At 45.6% G+C, this 15,823-nt stretch overlaps 1 protein-coding gene across 2 annotated transcripts in view; it reads left to right on the top strand.

Annotated features, from left to right (window-relative positions):
* Nucleotides 1–15,823, top strand: part of RNASEH2B (ribonuclease H2 subunit B) — a 57,511-nt gene that overhangs the window by 13,153 nt on the left and 28,535 nt on the right. For both annotated transcript variants that reach the window (XM_005287109.5, XM_008168162.4), the window contains exons 2-4: nucleotides 1,654–1,725; nucleotides 4,066–4,173; nucleotides 7,266–7,342. In XM_005287109.5, coding sequence (XP_005287166.3) covers nucleotides 1,654–1,725; nucleotides 4,066–4,173; nucleotides 7,266–7,342 — 257 coding nt within the window. The remainder of the gene's footprint in view (nucleotides 1–1,653; nucleotides 1,726–4,065; nucleotides 4,174–7,265; nucleotides 7,343–15,823) is intronic.

The following is a 15,823-nucleotide window of genomic DNA, read 5'->3' on the forward strand; positions in this document are numbered from 1 at the left end:
TAGGTCAGAAAAAAATTATCTTGTACATAGATGAATACAATGCATTGGCTTTTATAAAGGCAAATGCTGCCTCACCAATCTAATAGAATTCTTTGAAAGTGTCAACAAATATGGACAAGGGTGCTGGATATAGTGTACTTGGACTTTCAGAAAGCCTTTGACAAGGTCCCTCACCAAAGGCTCTTAAGCAGAGTATGCAGTCATGGGATAAGAGGGAAGGTCCTCTCATGGATCAGTGACTGGTTAAAAGCTAGGAATCAAGGGGTATCTCTACAGTGCAGTTAGACACTCATGGCTGGCCTGTGCCAGCTGATTCAGGCTCCCAGGTCTCAGACTAAGGGGCTGTTTAATTGTGGTGTAGATGTTCAGGCTCAGGCCTGAATCTCTACACCACAATTAAACAGCCCTTTAATCCAAGCCCCGTGAGCCTGAGTCAGCTGGTACAGGCCAGCTGTGGGTTTTTAATGGTAGTGTAGGCATACTCAAAGGGTAGGAATAAATGGAGAGAGGTAAATAGGAGGGTCCCCAAAGGATCTGTGCTGAGACCAGTACTGTTCAACATACTTATAAATGATCTGGGAAAGGGGGTAAATGGTGAGGTGGCAAAATTTGCTGATGATACAAAATTACTTAAGATCGTTAAGTCCAAATCTGACTGTCAAGAGTTACAAAGGGATCTCACAGAACTCTGTGACTGTGACAAAATGGCAAATGAAATTCAGTGTTGTGACAAAATGGCAAATGAAATTCACTGTTGATGAAGGGTGAGGGATAGCTCACTGGTTTGAGCATTGGCCCGCTAAACCCAGGGTTGTGAGTTCAGTCCTTGAGGGGGCCACTTGGGGATCTGGGGCAAAATCAGTACTTGGTCCTGCTAGTGAAGGCAGGGGGCTGGACTTGATGACCTTTCAAGGTCCCTTCCAGTTCTAGGAGATGGGATATCTCCATTATTTATTTAAAGTACTGCATTTTTGAAAACATAATTCCAACTATACATACAAAACAATGATGTCTAAATGAGTTGTTACCGCATAAGAAAGAGATTGTGGTGGCACTATGGCTAGTTCTCTGAAAACATCCACTGAGTGTGTAGCAGCAGTCCAAAAAAACCCCCCAAAAACAAAAAGCTAACATAATGTTAGGAACCATTAGGAAAGGGATAGAAAACAAAACTGAAAATATCATAACGCAACTGTATAAATCCATGAACACCCACACCTTCAGTACTACGTGCAGTTTTGGTCACCCCATCTCAAAAAAGAGATGTATTAGAAATATATTCAGATATATTAGCATATATAAGATATATTAGGGATGCAACCCCACTCTCTGGGTGTCCCTAAACCTCCAATTTCCAAAAGCTGGGAGTGGATGACAGGGGGGATGGATGATTGGAAATTGCCCTGTTCTGTCCATTTTCTCTGAAGCACTGGCACTTGCCACTGTCCTAAGACAGGATACTGGGCGAGGTGGCCATTGTTCTTGTCCAGGATGGCCATTCTTGTGTTCTGATGTAATGGACATACTCTGTGGCTTTCGGGGGGAAATTACTAGTATCTGAAAGGTAAATCCAATTAATACAGACCAGTATGTTGGTGAAGTATGATGGGGTGGGAAAGATCTCTCAATTTATAATTTTATAATTCTTTTCAGAGCCTGTTACTGATCTTCCTATGAAACCTGATGGTGGACCTTTATTTACAAGACTGCGTAATCCAAGTACAGGCAAGTTTGCAACAGTTAAGGACACTGTTAATATTATGGTTAATTCTCTCCTTATCTCTAGGATTAATATTTTGCAAACTGAAATGATGATAGTGTTAATCTCATGTGCCAGAGATTTTGCTGAGGATGCCATGTAGTTAATTCAGTTCAAACATTTAGGCTGTATTTTATAATTTTAATTGGTGGAACTGTTCATCAGAAATCTTGGCAGCACAAAAAAGTGGTATATTTCAAATGTATCTTTTAAATGCATTAGTTTTTTGGGGATCCACAGGCCTTTCTTATAAATCCAAATTTAGATTCTTCCGCTAGTCACCTTATGCTATAAAATAAACATTCAGTTAGGAGAGGCTTTTATTACACTTGCCAAACTTTTGAGCCTTTTCATTTTTAACTACAATTTTCTTTTTACTTAGTCCAAAGTGTGGTATCTCTTTTCTTGTCGGTAGATGATGATTTACCTTTAAAATTAGAAACATATTGGAAAAATAAATAATGTAGAAAATTTAATGAACCTCCCTCCAATCTCCAAAACAATCATTTTCTTCTTTGGTTGTATAGCTAGAGTATCTTAAAGCTGCCTTTGTCTAAGACTTTCTTTTCATTAAAGTATACAGTATTAAACCCTGTTTAGTTTATTTAAACAGAAAATCTTCACATTTAAAGTAGGTTTCAGAGTAGCAGCCGTGTTAGTCTGTATCCGCAAAAAGAACAGGAGTACTTGTGGCACCTTAGAGACTAACAAATTTATTAGAGCATAAGCTTTCGTGGACTACAGCCCACTTCTTCGGATGCATATAGACTCCCTATATGCATCCGAAGAAGTGGGCTGTAGTCCACGAAAGCTTATACTCTAATAAATTTGTTAGTCTCTAAGGTGCCACAAGTACTCCTGTTCTTTTTACATTTAAAGTAGTTTGAAAAAATCTGGTTCAGGTTGTTTCTTCGCTCCCTTCATAAATTAATTTGCTTTCGGTAGGATCACTGGGTTTTTTAAAATGTCACCACTCATGTTTATGGCATTAAAACACATCAGAGAAACTTAATTACAGGTGCAGATAATCAGCTAGTTTCTGCTTTGTGCCTAAAGGAAGAGATTAGTGAAAGAAAAGAGATGCAGAATGGAAAGAGAGTTTATTAATTCTGTTTAAAAATATTCAGAATTTAGCTTCAAAATATAAAGCAATACACAACTTCCATCTGCTGTACTGAATTGGCTTTGCAATTTGTCACCAGAATTGAAAAAAGGTGGATAAGAATTTATATTTTACCAGGGAAGGAAGTGATCTATTTAACTTGTAGAATGAAAAGTGTGTCGGTAAGGCTTTTAGAGAAAAAGCTTTAGGTGTAGTTGTTGACACCGAAGCTGGGTAACTTACTATAGAATTACAGGAAGCCTATTTAAAGATCTGTAATGCGCAAACTTTTGGTTATGTAACCTTATGTATGAGTGCAGAGTCTGAAATAGGAAGAGAAGAAAACACCCTTTTAGCATCTTTTTAGAATATTTGTGTTTTAATAATAAATTGTTGTCTCCAAATATTGTATAAACACCCATGCAATGTTGGTGTGCTCTTGAGTGCTCAGCCAGAACTAACCAAGTCTGCAAAATCATACAACTTCCAAATCAAAGTCTTGGTGACTTTCCATTATAGTAATGGAGATTGTCAGCCTTGTTCACAATATATTTGGCATTTCGTAATCAAAACTAAGATCGGGGGGCATAAAAATGATCCATTCCACTTTGTCCATGTGAACCAGTGAAAAGCAGGGGGATTTTGCAAAGGGGCCTAAAACAAAGCATTTCTGTCATCTCCAAGATTTCAAGTTTCTAATGAAACCCACTAGTTCAGCTCCTTCGTTTACCTAATTCATTTAACCCATACTCTCCCTACATCTGTACCAACACACAAAAATAAATGACAAACAACAAAATGGCACTTAAAAGAGTCGGGACTCTCATTCCCTATCCCTGAGTCAGATAACTCAGAGACAGACACAAAGAAAGAAGAGCAAAATTCTCGCTATCACCACCCCCTCCCATATAGACAAAAGCTAATTTCTTGTGTGATCTGATTTGGGTTTGAATCAAAGGCTTTGCACTGTAAGATGAACTATTCACACTTCTTATTTATTGATTCAAAATTGAGTAGGGATTATAGAGCTGGTAAACGAACATCTGTATATAATAGTTTTCTTTGTCTAAGCTTTCTTTGTAGTTACAGTGTATGTAGAATGTATGTATGTTTATGTATATAATAGGCACATTCTTCAGACATATTGGATAGTCTTTTGATTTTCATGAAAGCTTGCAAATACAAACCAGATTTCTTTTAACAGGGGAAGCTGCCCTCTACTTATTCAATAGCAGTGCACAGCAGCTGTTTGAAGTAAAAGCTTTTCATGAAGAATATCGTTCTTGGTTTATAGGTCAGACTGTTCAACATGGTGAGTAACATAGTGTTTTCTCTCCCTTACCTGTAAGTGTAACTAATATTCATACATTTCCCCCCCATAAATTTACTGGTGTATCTCCTAATTGTAGAGTCCAGTCACACAGTATCTCCACCTTCTGAGGCACTCACATGCCATCTGGATTTAGCCAGGGGTGGGGCTTTGTGGTCTGTTAGAAGACTGCCTTTGGCAGTCTCAATTAGACAGATGTTCGTGTGTCTTGAAAAAAATCAAATTGTAGTAAACTCAAGTGCCACAAAATATTTAGCTTTCCTTGTCAATCAACCTGACAAGTCCTCAGGGAACGTATGTATATTTTAATTTAACAGAAAAAAGCATAAATGGACCCACTTATTTTAGCAATGAAATATAGTTTCAGGCATTGAAACATTTGGTCCCTCTTCCTTTCACCTACCATTCTGGTTCCCAGAAAAGCTTTGGGATCTCAAGCTGATGGTTCTTTTTCTGAGGCTGGTATTTAGGAATTTCATAACCTGGAGCAAGTTCCCCTATATATTCACAGCCCTCTCCTTATCCTAATCTATCTTTTTAAATAGAAGGCAGACAGCTTTCTGTACCTTCTCACCAAGGATCTAACAATGTTTTTATCAATGAGGATGTCACTAGAGAAAAGTTTCTTGCCCAGTCAATTACTGCATCCTATTTTATTTGATTTTTTTTCTAGAAAAAGTATCATTTAATGATACACACAATTTTCTAAAAACTGTGTATCTTCTTTAATTGCATTATCCCTAGGTGTGTGTTTAATTCTAAATTTCCTTTGCACAGGTGCATATAGGAATAACCAGATTGCAAGTAATGCTGCTGTAAGCTTTGAGTTGTTGTGGATGGGTGTTGAGCCAAGGGAGTGTGAATGCTTCATGCTGCTGATTATGTTGAATTTTCTATGTCCCCTTCTCCTCCCACCTTCTGCCTTGGCCCCTGAGAAATAGCTGTCCTCAGGAACCATCACCTGCATTTTGTTTAGAAGCCTGGAAAGGTGTTCCTAATTTCTTTGAGTGCTGCAGGGGCATGTATAAAATTAACTTCTGTACCTCTGAAAAAGTTGTTCTTCTGATGATAATTTTCCAGCTTTTTGTTTTTGTTTGAGTATTCTAGCTATGTATAAGTCTGAAATTCATTAGTTTTTCACTTCCTGTAAAATGGGTCCGTGTTCAACCTAGTTTTTGTTAGTGAGCCTTTCAGGTTCCTGAGTGGAGTTTCCCTGTCTTTTCTCCCATTTGTCTGACATATCGATACTTGTGCCATGGAATCTCTCATTCTTGATTTCCTGCATTCTTTCCATCCCCTGAAAGAGGAGCTTGCTCCAATTCCCTGTAATTCATGTTATCTTCTCTTGTTGGCCTTTTTTTTCTTTATATCCCACTGCTGATGCAAATGCACTACCTGGAAGGTGGGTTGAACTGCCTCTCAAGCAGTAACATATTTGTTGTGGCTCTTAATGATCTAGACTACAGAAGCTGCTGTTTGAAAAGCATGCTCCATCTTCAGCTGTTCCAGAAACTTAGACCTGATCTACACCTAAAACATAGGTTGACTTAGCTACGTTACTCAGGAGTGTGAAAAAGTAAGCCTACCAAAGCCTCGGTTTAGACGCTAATAGATTGACGGAAGAATTCTGTCAAACTAGCTACTGGCTCTCAAGGGGGTGGATTGAGTACACCACTGCAGCTCTGCCATTGTAACACTTGTAGTGTAGACATATCCTGAGTTTCCTGCTGCCTTCCAAAGGCCTGTCTTTCTTTCTGCCTTTTTATTATTTATTTTTAAATATTTAATGATGATCTCATTGTTTGGATTTTTCTCATATTTTTCAAGTGACAGTAATGCATTACTAGACTCATTGCTACTGGAAATGTTGTTTTTACGGGAACAAATGAGTGTGTAGAGAAATAGAAATACATTTAGAATTCTATGTCCCCAAAATACAAAAAAGCTTCTTTAAAAAAAAAAATTGCTTTCTCGGTGCTATGATGGTACCTTCCAGCCATCAGATTAAAAGGTACCAATGGCAAGGAATATATGACTGTAAGACTGAACTTGGAGAATGAGGTTTCATACTTATTTAGTGATCTTACTCTAAAATGGAGAAGATTTGGAAATAAATATGCAAATTAATTAAAGACATCACAAATTATAATTTACCATTGGGCCTGTTGGTTCTGTCGTTAGGTCTTCCATTGGAAAATCAACACTTTTTGAAATATGAAGAATGAATTATTAGTTGTAAGCCAAATGATTCACTAATACCCTGATCTTGGTTTAGCGAGATTTAGGAAATACAAAATGGGAAAAGTATGTTAAAATTTCATTCCCTGTTAGTGAATTAAAACAAAAAGCTCTCTCTAGCTGTCAAGTCCAAATATCTGCACTCATTTTTAGTTTTCTAATGTCAAATGGTTATCAATTATTAGATCTTATCTAATGAATTGCTTTCATGTTACATTGTTGTTTCCAATTATTTATATTGAAGGCTCTGTTAAATGAAGGCCCCATATTGCAATTGGTATATATTATTAAACATACACACTGGACCATATTCTCTGGTCTACTAAGTTCACTTTGTGTCACATAAGAAACCAACAGAGAATTCCCCCATGCAGAGGGAATCTCTGACCTTTGTGAAGCATGCAGATTTCAGCTACAACTCATCTTCTGCTTCCTACTGCAGAGCTTGCTGCCTGATGTAAGTGGGGCAGGGGCCACAGCAGAGCGAGGCCTCATTATGCCTGATTCTCTGCTGATGGAAGGGATTTCCCCGTAGCATTCATTGAAGCTAGACCCCTGCAGCTTTAACTTATGCCAGGACTAGGGGGAGAGCAGAACCATTGAGCTACAGTCAGCTTCCTATCAAGACACCTGTCCCGCAGTATTTGAACGTGGCTTAGGCACAATTGAGAATTGAGCCCTCTTATATTAAGGCATTTATAAAACAAAATAACAGAATTTACTTAACTGCTCCATGAAAACGCTGCAAAACCCATCAGTAAAATTAAAAGGAAATAATCAAGCTGCCTATGTTATGTTTCTGAGAATAAAATGTTCTTTCATCTTTCTGTCCATAGATGGACGCCTATTGTTTGCAACCCCAGTGGATCCTTTATTTCTGGTGCTTTTCTACCTCATAAAGGCAGAGAAAGAGGTAAGTGTCCTTGATTCTGGCATTAGAAATTTTAGGGGAAACAGCTATTTATTACTTTAAAGAATTAAAATAACTTTTAGAGAAAATAAAGTGGGACTCCCACGCTAAATGAATGTTAAATTATATTTCACTGGAGCATATGTACATGTCCCAGACAGGTTGTTGTCATCTTTGCCACTGTTGTTTGGTGATCAAAGATGTAGTGTGTTGTCATGAAAGGATGTTATAGTTAAGGTTATATTTTGATTTTGATCACAAGCCTTATATTTCTCTCTCTGCTCATAATTATCTGAAAAATTTTCAATTTCATCTGAAATGTTTCATTCTTGGTCTCATCCCAAAGGTGAATATTTTGGAAAGTTTGAGATGAATTCATTCATCCATTTTTAATTATGGAAGGTGAGGGAAACAAAAATACTTTTACCACTCTAGAAAAATGTGAAGATGCTGCTTTGCACGTTGATGAGTTTAAAAATGGCTGACCTTTCCAAGCTGAAATTTCCACATGTCTAGTCCTTACTGAGGACTTATCTCTAAGCCATTTTGCCTAACTAAATATAAAAATTAACAAAACAAGCTGAATTATAAGCATTGTAAAAATTTGTTTTGTGACTGCTCAGCACAAGATTTCCCCCTAACATTTGAGTTACGTTTTTTTGGCGCCAGTCGAACAAAGCACTTAAACACATGCTTAAGTACTTTGCTGGATTGGGGCCAGGTTGCTTAGGACTTTGTGGGATTCATAGATTCCAAGGTCAGAAGGAACCATTGTGATCGACTAGTCCACCTCATGTATAACATGGACCATAGAACATCCCTGAAAAAATGCCTAGAGCATATCTTTTAGAAAATATCCATTCTTGATTTAAAAATTGTCAGTGATGGAGACTCCACCATTACCTTTCGTAAATTGTTCCAATGGTTAACTACTGTCACTGTTAAAAATGTAAACCTTATTTCCAGTCTGAATTTGTCTAGCTTCAACTTCCAGCCACTGGGTTGTGTTACACCTTTCTTTGCTAGATTGAAGAGATCATTATCAAATATTTGTTCCTGTGTAGGTACTTATAGACTTAATCAAGTCACTCCTTAACCTTCTCTTTGTTCAGATAAATAGACTGACATCCTTGACTCTATCTCTGTAAGGCATGTTTTATAATCCTCTAATTATTCCTGTGGCTCTTTTCTGAACCTTCTCCAGTTTATCAACATCCTGCTTGAATTGATGGCACCAGAACGGGATATAGTATTCCGACAGCAATCACACCAGTGCCAAATACATAGGTAAAATAGCCTCTCTACACTCAAGATTCCCTGTTTATGCATCCAAGGATTGCATTAGCCCTTTTTGCCACAGGGTTGTACTGGGAGCTCACAATCAACTGATTTTCCAGCATGACTCTCAAATCACTGCTTCCCTGGATAGATCCCCCCGTTCTATAAGGATGGCCTACATTCTTTGTTCCTAGAGATTGAGGCCTATGAGTCCCTGTGACTGTGGTGCCTGGAGGGGCTACACTGAGAATGCTTATTCAGGACAAACTGCAAAGAATAGGGCAGACAATCCCCAAAACTGGTGGTTCTTCTTCGAGTGATTGCTCATGTGCATTCCACAATAGGTGTGTGTGCTTGCCACATGCACCAGTGCCGGAAGTTTTTCCCCTAGCAGTACCCATAGGGGAGCGCCCCTAGCGACCCCTGGAGTGGTGCCGCCATGGCACGGTATAAGGGGCACTGCGCGCTTCCCCCACTCTCAGTTCTTTCTTGCCTCCAGTGAAGGTTCCCTGGAACTGCTGTGCTCCAACTCTCAGCTATCGCTTTCCCTGTTTGGACTGTCGTTTAGTTTGTAGATAGTTAGTACCTGTGTGTGTTTAAAAAAAAAAGTTATATAGATAGAGTAAAAAAGTGTGCTGGAGTCGGGGCATGCCCCAGGCTTTAAGTCGTGCAACACTTGTAAACAGCCTATACCTGTAAGTGATCTGCACAATAGCTGTTTACGCTGTCTTGGGGAAATCCACCTCAGCAACCGCTGCAAGATTTGCAGATCATTTAAGCCTCGGACCAAGAAGGAGAGGGACATACGGCTCCGACCCATATTGATGGAGTCGGCCCTGACACCGCTATGCCAGTCCAAGTCGGCACCGAGCAACGCAGCATCGGTGCGTGCAGCGACCCAGCAGTGCCCTCCACCAGCCAGCACTTCTCCCCATCCACAGGACACTCTAAGAAGACGAAGAAGAGATCTTCTCTGTCAAGGCCCCGGGGCAAGGCTGGGAGTGAGACTAGACCCACATTGGGCAGCTCTCAATCCCCCTCGACCTCGCGGCCTCCAACTCAATTTGAGCGGAGTAGCCCAGCCCACTCTGAGTCGGCCTCCCTGGACGCCAGTGGCCACATATGGGTGCCCTCCATGCCGGAGGCCCTGCAGGCAGCTTGAGACATAATGTCTCTCCCGGTACCAGCTGCACCAACCCCAGCAGCTCCCCGGTCCAGAGGCAAGCTGGCACTTGGACCGCCACAGTCGCCACCCGGGCAGTACCGCTCATCGTCATGGGAAGGTTCCTGATGCCATTCTCCACAGAGTGACTGTCCCCCTCCCCCCTCGCAGCCCGTGCCGGTCCCCATCGACCCCCACCAGATTGTCTGGTTGGGTGCCGAGCAGCAGGGAATCCAGGCAGAGCTCCACATTGAGGGAGTGAGGCCTCGAGATCAGAGCGTGCCCCACCGGGACTGGGACAGACACCGACTCCAAGAAGCCGCTGTAGCCCCTCATAGTACCGATGTTAACGCCGCTCACGCTCTCCGTCCCAGTTGAGGTCCCCAAGCACGGCACTGCTCTCTCAGTTTCAGGCGTAGAACGCTAGCAACCGGCCATCACGGATCTGCCCAACGAAGCTGTTCGCAGAGCAGCTGTTACAGACGGTACTCCCGCTCCTCTACACCAGACTCAAGGTCTCGAGCCCAGCACAGTTCACGACACCGTTACTCGTCCCCATCCCAGGATAGCGGCCGTTCGTATGCCAGCCCGGCCTCCCCTCAGAGCTGACAGTTGGTGGACCGGGTGAGTCCGGCAGGGCAGCCTGTTCCCACAGTGCCACAGCAAGTGCAAGGGCACCAGGCTCCCTGGCCACCGTTCTGGTACCAATGGACCCTGACGCAGCCCCCGGTGGTGGCTCGCTCGGTTGCTGGGGTTTCGGAAAGACCATCGGCCTCCCTCTCTCAGCCCCCCAGGAAGGGGTCAGCGAAGCACTCTTCCCCAACCCCGCGCTCAAAGGGGACCAAGTGTTGGGTTCTGCGGCACTGGTGGGGATGCAGAGCACCTCGCCCCCATCCTCATCCTCCCCTGATGAGGCAATCACGGCGCCTCCTCCTCCTGTTCCCCAGGAGGACCCAAAAGCCCACCAAGAGCTCTTGAAAAGGGTGGCTTCAAGCCTCAGTGTACAGGCTGAAGAGGTGGAGGAGCCTTTGGACTCCCTCTTTGATGTCCTCCCTGCCACAGTGCCGGCCAGGGTGGCCTTTCTTCTCCACGAAGGGTGGCGAAGATCTCTAATGCCCTGTGGCAGACCCCGTCTTCCCTGCCCCCCATATCTAAGAGGGCAGAGCGGAAGTATCTCGTGCCCGCAAAGGGGCACGAATATCTATACACCCACCCCGCCCCCAACTCCCTAGTGGTTGAGGTGGGTCAACCACAAAGAGCGTCAGGGCCAACCCGCTCCCGCCTCTAAGAATAAAGTCTCGAGGAGGCTGGACTTGTTTGGTAGAAAGCTTTATTCTTCCTCGAGCTTCCAACTGAGGGTGGCAAACCACCAAGCCCTGCTGGGCAGATACAACTTTAACTTATGGGGCTCAGTGCCAAAGTTTGTGGACTCCCTCCAGGAGCGTGATAGGAAGGAGTATAAAGCCCTGGTAGAGGAGGGCACAGCTGCCTCCAGAGCAGCCCTTCAGGTAGCCTCCGATGCAGCGGACACAGCTGCAAGAACTAGGGCCTCTGCAGTGTGCATGAGGGGGGGTCGTGGCTCCTCTTGTCCGGGTTGTCCAGCGAGGCACAGAGCTCCCTGCAGGACTTCCCCTTCGATGGCAAGCGCAGCAAACAGATGTGAAATTACATGGTCTCAAAGACTCTCACATGACCTTAAAGTCACTTGGTCTGTATGTCCCACCCTGGCCAGGACCAAGTTCAAGCCTCAGCAGGCCCCCAGCCAGGCCCCCCACTCCAGATACAAGCCTCCCTATAAAAAATCTAGGGACTATAAGAAACACCCACAGCAGCAGTCTCTGCTTGCGCCCCAGCCTGGCCCCTTTAAGGGCAAGCAGGTGGGTAAGCGCCAGATTTGATGGGACTCCTGGGGATGACTTACCATTCTGCACCACGGATCCGCCCGGCCTACCCTTCTCCAACTGTCTATGCTCTTTCCTCCCGGAGTGGTTGCAACTGACCTCGGACCGTTGGGTCCTCAAAGCCATCTCCCGGAGCTATACCCTCCAGTTTCTCTCTACCCCACCTACCCACCCGCCCTCCCCATCCCTCTTCAGGGACCCCTCTCAAGGGAGCCTACTCGAGCAGGAGGTGAGGCGGCTCCTTCACCTAGGAGCGGTGGAGGTGGTGTCTGCGGAGTTCAGATACAAAGGGTACTACTCCCGCTATTTCCTTATCCCGAAGGCCAAAGGGGGCCTCAGGCACATCCTAGACCTGCGAGGCCTAAACCAGTACATGGTAAAACTCAAGTTCCACATGATCTCCCTGGCCTCCATCATTCCCTCCCTGGATCCCGGAGACAGTTACGCCTCCCTCAATCTCCAAGATGGGTACTTCCACATTCACATATTTGGGGGCCACAGGCATTTCCTCCGCTTCACGGTAGGACAGGAATGCTACTCCCGTCTGACCTCTCGATGGCACCCAGAGTCTTCACAAAGTGTATGTCTGTGGTGGCGGCCTCTCTCAAGCGTCGGGGGATCCAGAGCTTCCCCTACCTTGACGACTGGCTGGTCAAAGGCAGCTCCAGATCACAGGTACAGAACCACGAAACACTCCTCCTGTCCACATGCACCACTCTGGGGCTGCTGGTAAACAATACCAAATCCACGTTGGTACTGGTACAACGTATAGAGTTCATTGGCGCGATTCTCGACGCGACATCGGCCAGAGCTTCCCTCCCACTGGACAGGTTTGAAACCTTGAGGGAGCTCATCCAAGTGATCATGAGATTTCCTGTGACAGCTGCCAGGGCGTACCTCCAACTCCTTGGTCACATGTCAGTGTGTACCTACGTGGTACATCACTTCAGACTCAGGATGCGGCCCCTTCAGCTCTGGCTGACCTCAACGTTCTCCCAGTCCAGAGACAGGCTGGACAAGGTCCTCACCGTGCCCGAACCCGTTCTAGCCTCCCTCCATTGTGGGCCACCCCGGAGAACATGATCTGAGGGGGTCCTGTTCAGGAGCTGCCCCTCAACTATAGGATTGGTGTCTGATGTCCGGGACTTGGGGTGGGAAGCCCACGTGGAAAACCTCCAGACCCAAGGCCTGTGGTCCACATAGGATCTAACCCTGCACATAAATGTCAAAGAACTCAGGGCATTCGCTCTGGCCTGCGTGGCCTTCTGCTCGTGCCTTACAGGCAGGGTAGTCAGAGTTCACATGGACAACACAGCCTCGATGTTCTACATCAACAGGCAAGGTGGGGCTCGCTCCTCAGCCCTCTTCCAGGAATGGGACTTCTGTATAGCCCACAATATCAGCCTGGAAGCCCACCACTTACTGGGTATCTGGAACTCTCGGGCAGATCGCCTGAGCCAGGACTTCTCCTCCCAACAAACGTGGGGCACTCCTCAGGTGGATCTCTTTGCAACTAGGCAGAACCACCGGTGCCCTCGGTTCTGCTCCAGGAGTGGCCTGGGTAAGGGCGCAATTTCTGACGCCTTCCTTCTGTCCTGGTCGGGTCAGCTTCTATACGCTTTTCATCCAATTCCGCTGATCAGCAAGGTCCTAGAAAAAGTCAAGCCAGACAGGGCTCGCGTCCTCATGATTGCCCTAGCATGGCCCAGGGAGCACTGGTATGGGACTCTTATGAGCCTGTCCATGGCTCCCCATGGCCGCTGCCAACCTGCCCAGACCTTCTCTCTCAGGACCAAGGTCGCCTCCCCCATCCCAACCTGGCAGCCCTCCACCTCACGGCGTGGTTGCTCAGTGGCTAGGCCACAGGGAGAGGACCTGCTCGAAGGGTGTCCAGCGAGTCCTCCTAGAAAGCAGAAGGCCCTCCACGCGTCAGGCCTACCTGGCAAAATGGTCTAGGTTCTCCCGGTGGGCCGCGGATCGCGGCATCTCACCAGTGGCTGCTCTGCTCCAGCTTATACTGGGTTACCTCCTTCATCTGAGAGCCCAAGGCCTAGCGCCCTCATCTGTCAAAGTGCATCTGGCAGCGTTATCTGCCTTCCACCCGCCAGTGCAGGGCCACACAGTATTTTCTCATGCCATGACCGGTTGATTCCTTAAGGGCTTGGATCACTTCTTTCCTTATGTTAGACCCCCGGTCCCTCAGTGGGACCTGAGCTTGGTTTTGGCCAGGCTGACAGGGCCTCCATTTGAGCCTCTTGCTACATGCTCCTGGTCCCATCTCTCATGGAAAGTAACCTTTCTTGTGGCAATCACGTCCGCTAGGAGGGTCTCGGAGCTCCGGGCCCTGACCGCCGAATTCCCATACACGTATTTCATAAAGATAAGGTGCAGCTCCAACCACACCCTTTGTTCCTCCCTAAGGTGGTCTCTGCCTATCATATGAGCCAGGACATTTTCCTTCCGGTGCTCTCAAGCCTCACATGTCTAGTGAGGAGCGCTGCCTCCATATGCTAGATGTGAGACGGGGCTCTGGTCTTTTACCTGGAACGAACAAAACCATTCAGAAAGTCTTTGCAACTGTTCATCGCCACGGCCAAACACATGAAAGGTCGGCCAATCTCCACTCAGCGGCTCTCCAACTGGATCGTTTTGTGTATCCGTACTTGTTACAACCTGGCGGGAGTTCCCCCCCCGCCAATTATGAGGGCGCACTCGACAAGGGCGCAAGCCTCATTGGCCACCTTTCTGGCTCACGTCCCTATCCAGGACATTTGTAGCACTGCCACATGGTCATCGGTCCACACATTCACTTCGCATTATGCGATCGTCTCCCAGACTAGGGAGGACGCCGGGTTCGGCAGAACAGTGCTCCGTCCCAAGTGTCTGTGAACTCCTACCCACCTCCAACAGATATAGCTTGGAATCATCTATTGTGGAATGCACATGAGCAATCACTCGAAGAAGAAAAGACAGTTACCTTTTCCGTAACTGGTGTTCTTTGAGATGTGTTGCTCATGTCCATTCCACATCCCGCCCTCCTTCCCCACTGGCGGAGTTGTCTGGCAAGAAGGAAGTGAGGGTGGGCGGAGCACGCAGCGCCCCTTATACCGCACCATGCAGTGCCACTCCAGGGGCCGCTAGTGGCGCTCCCCTACGGGTACTGCTAGGGGGAAAACTTACAGCACTGGTACACGTGGCAAACACGCACACCTATTGTGGAATGGACATGAGCAACACATCTTGAAGAACACCAGTTACAGAAAAGGTAACTGTCTTTTTATTCTATAACTAGATTTCACCAAACCAGTAACCAAACAACTTCTGTAATACCTTACTGGTTACCAAGAAACCAAAATACGGTCCCCTTTAAGCAATCCAGCCTTTGGCTTCCACCCAGACAGCCAAGTTTAATATAGTGACAGTTACTAAAAACCTTATTCACCATATATAAAGTGCTACCAATCCCAAGAGAGCAGATGTATTGCCAGGTCAATGAATATTTCATCTCTCACCCACACTTACAGCCAATTCTTATTAACTAAATCTAAGATTTATTAATAAAAAGAGAAGAGAATTGTTATGGTTAAAAGATCAATATACATACAGATATGAGTAAAGTTCTTATGTCTGTTTCATAGCAGAGATGGTGAGGCTGCTGATCTGCAAAAGTTCTTCTAGAACAGTGTTTCTCAAACTGGGGTCGCCGCTTGTGTGGGGAAAGCCCCTGGCGGGCCGGACCGGTTTGTTTACCTGCCCCGTCCGCAGGTCCGGCCGATCGCGGCTCCCACTGGCCGCGGTTCGCTGATCCAGGCCAATGCAGCTCCCATTAGCCTGGATCAGTGAACCGCGGCCAGTGGGAGCCGCGATCGGCCGGACCTGCGGACGGGGCAGGTAAACAAACCGGTCCGGCCCGCCAGGGACTTTCCCTACACAAGCGGCGACCCCAGTTTGAGAAACACTGTTCTAGAATCAGTACCATAGGTTATAGTCCTATAGGCAGTCCACGTGCAGAGCTTGTTCAAATTCTTCCATTAGAATTTCAGGATGGATCCAGAGTAACCTGGAGACCTCAGTCCTGTGGGCTTAGACTTTCCTTGTCAAAGTTTAAACAGAACTGAGATAAGATAAGGATCAGGCCCAAGT

This window comes from Chrysemys picta, chromosome 1, assembly GCF_011386835.1.
Source record: "Chrysemys picta bellii isolate R12L10 chromosome 1, ASM1138683v2, whole genome shotgun sequence".
Classification (NCBI taxonomy): domain Eukaryota; kingdom Metazoa; phylum Chordata; order Testudines; family Emydidae; genus Chrysemys; species Chrysemys picta.